General features: G+C 38.4%; 1 protein-coding gene across 2 annotated transcripts in view; it reads left to right on the plus strand.

Moving 5' to 3' along the window:
• The window catches only part of BRDT (bromodomain testis associated), a 61,104-nt gene that overhangs the window by 12,555 nt on the left and 45,199 nt on the right, over positions 1 to 3,350 (plus strand). For both annotated transcript variants that reach the window (XM_019501601.1, XM_019501602.1), the window contains exon 4: positions 393 to 522. In XM_019501601.1, coding sequence (XP_019357146.1) covers positions 393 to 522 — 130 coding nt within the window. The remainder of the gene's footprint in view (positions 1 to 392; positions 523 to 3,350) is intronic.

The raw sequence follows: 3,350 nt of genomic DNA on the forward strand, positions 1-3,350 counted from the left end.
TTTTTTTTTTTTTTTTTTTTTTCCTGATTAGATGCACTTGGTAAAGATCTCCAAGCATAAACAGCATATTCTGACACTTACCAGCTAGTCTCAGTTACATCCTTGGAGCAGTTTTGAAGTGGATCACAACACTTCCTCACTGTGAGGGTGGGATGTTTAGAGAAGCACAGAAGGGAATTAGAAAGGTGCTCCAGGGTGCAGTGGGAAAAACATTTAAGCTTTCAACATGAAGATAGCTGTCACTGGAATTAGTTGGGAAGTTTGTAATCCCTTTCTTGTTTTTGGTGTGGCAACTTCTGTAATAAGACTATCCCATGACTTCATATAGAAGATGAATGTCTAGTATTACCTTGTCTCCTATATTCTGCAATCTACAAATTTATATCTTGCAGCCAGGTGACGACATTGTGTTCATGGCCCAAGCATTAGAAAAAGTATTCATGCAGAAATTGGCACACATGCCACCAGAAGAGAAAATAGCCATTGCCAATAAAGGGAAGAGAAAAGGAAAGAAACCAGAAGGTAAATATTGAGTTAAGTACTGCATTAATAGCTTAACAGTAAGCTAAATGTAAACTCAGTTACTCCTTTGTTCCTGTAAGGAGTTGCAGGGGAAGTTTTATATGCAGCCATTAAGTCAAATACAATCGCCATCCTATGAACTGGCCACTCTACTTTCAAAGCAGCATAAGGGTTGACATTGTCGTCACATGAAAGTGTACCATAACACTGTTTTAGGAACACAACAGGCAGGAGGAAAAAATCTGCTTCAAGGTTTCTGGTAGCTAAATAGCCCAATTAATCCTGTTGCTTCTAGCTAAAACAACTTAATATTCTGTTGATATGAGTTTCAAGAACAAGCTCTATTGCTACTTAACAGTTCTGGTAGTAGGGCTACAGTAGAGTTGCGATTTATTTTTCTCGGGTCACTGTTCCTTTCATGAACACTGACAAAAAATATGCTAGGAGATGAAATTTGGATTGCATTTCAGAACTAACTGGTCCAGCCAAATTAGGGAGTTAGTACTTACCAATATTTTTCTATTTTTAACTTCTAAGAGGTGCAGGTGTAGGCAAGTCTGTAAGCCTCTTCTGAGGGTCAAGTAACTTTGGCTTCCACCTATAGGTCTAAACTTTTTTGTGTCCTTGATTAAAAATATTGAATAGTTTTATATTTTCTATTAAAAGGTATATCGCACTTCTAGAAAAACAAATCTGATCACCTGACTTCTTTTGAAAGCATTTTTTTAAAAGGGGGATAAAAAGGGCTACTAATATCAGTGTCTGTTAATATTAAGATCTTTAGCAAACTAGGCATTCTTTATGCTTGTCTTTTAAAACATGTGAACTGAGGTAGAAAAGCTCATGTCTCTAGAGTCCTCCACCAGCGTACATTCCACTTTTCCAACTATTGTGAGATATTTAGTCTTAAGAGCAGATGAACGTGGGTCAAGAAACTAATTTTAGGGTGTATACTTGAACAGGTTAATCTTTTAAAAAAAAAAAAACTAAAACCCACTTAAATATGAGGAAAAAATATGTGACTCGAGGTGGTGATTTTTTCATAAAAATCAAATATAAACTAAGCCAAGCAATGTCTACATAGCAACGTCTGTTCTTCTTTCTTCTCATGATGACAAAAATGTTTCTCCTCTTAAATGAACTACATGTCTGACTTTTGCCTCTATAAAATGGCACTATTATGCTCTCTGAATATGACTTGACCCTTGTGAATCTTCTCTGCTGCTGCTTTTTCATTAAATGCTAATGAATATTTACTGCATTTTTTTAAACTATCATACTCTTCTGCTTTCAGTGTACTGAATGTTGCCAGTGAAAAACATTTGATAGCAATTGCAACAATTACTTGCGATTCCAATGAATCGCAAGGCAAATGCACGAGATACCCTTTCCAGAAATGCCAGTGTCACATGCATCAACTCTTATTGGTCCCTGTCTCTTGTTGGCAGATTGGATGAAGCTTGCTCATGAGCTCTTAACCTTAGTTGAGGGGGTTGCCTTAAGTGAAGCTACAGCACTCCAGTTATTCCAACTCCTTCTAGCGATCCTTTCTAGTCTCACAGCTGGTTGTATCTGTTTACTTTTAACAAGTGGACAGGGCATCTAATGACTTATGGTAAGGTGAGATGAGGCTGCATCCATTAAATATCCTGCTACAGCTGTTCTGTGGTGCAGTGTAACCTTCATGGCTTCTGGTCTAGTCGATGCTTCCTATATAAATCCAATTTCTGGAAAACAAACCTACATCCATTAAAGGCTCTCACTTAAGGATCTATTGTCCCATGTCTACTGTGCCGACTGTTTCCTCTCAAATGTATACATGCTACAATCTAGTTAAACCTTGCCAGATGCAAAGTGTCAGAGCTCTTGGCTTGCTGGGCACTTCATTGCTTGTGAACCAAGCACAGACTTTAATGATATTTGGTGCTAAAATGTGTGCTAAGAAGATCATTGAGCCTACTGCAAATCGAGAAATACTACACAAGCATGATCCTTGCTAAATCCATGGACGTCTTTCTCTAAAATAGAAGGGAGAGCTCTCTTGCGCTAGATCTTCCCTAAGAGGAGAGCCAGTGAACTGTTCTACTCTTTACAATACAATACTTGGGCCGGCTGTTTCTTGAAGTACTTTAATGTTTTATCCTGATGGTAAACATTGGGTGCAGGAAGGGAGAGAGAGTTTGGTTCCAAGGGGGTAACGTCAGCTCTTTCTGCCCTCTCAACCCTTCCCATTCCCATCTTCCAGGGAACACGGTGGTTTAAATGGAATGAATTTCAGGCTTTTGTAAATTCTTCCAGTCACTGCTATAAATTCATCTTTTGGAGCTAATATCAAAATTCAGTTGTAATGAATAATCCATTATTTTCATAGCCATTCTATTCCCACACATTCTTCTAAAGGTTTCAAAGACCCTGTCTAAAATCACTAATGTACTGGACTTATCTGTCTAGCTTGTTGATCACCATTACAATATTATGCTGTATCATCACATACAGCTGAGGACAGGGACCTTGGTAGGTATCTGCTGTGGTCCTGTAAATCGGAGAAGCACTTGTTTCTACAAGGAAATCATAAGGACAGCCACTTTGCCTTCTAAGCACAATTTGAATTCATTGTTTGGATTCCTCACACAAAACAGAAAGCTTAAATGAGATGGCTATTATTTAAGAAAACTTATTCTGGAACACTGAGCTGTTTTAAAAATTCATCAAGGGAAGTTCTCACCATTTACAGTCTGTCCACTGACTGGTTCTAGTGCCAGTGAGGATTACAATAACTTTTGTGTTTTCCACTTTTTATTCATAATGGGGGGGGGGGGGGGGGGGGG

Source organism: Gavialis gangeticus, unplaced genomic scaffold (genome assembly GCF_001723915.1).
Source record: "Gavialis gangeticus isolate Ggan-Ray unplaced genomic scaffold, GavGan_comp1, whole genome shotgun sequence".
Taxonomy (NCBI): domain Eukaryota; kingdom Metazoa; phylum Chordata; order Crocodylia; family Gavialidae; genus Gavialis; species Gavialis gangeticus.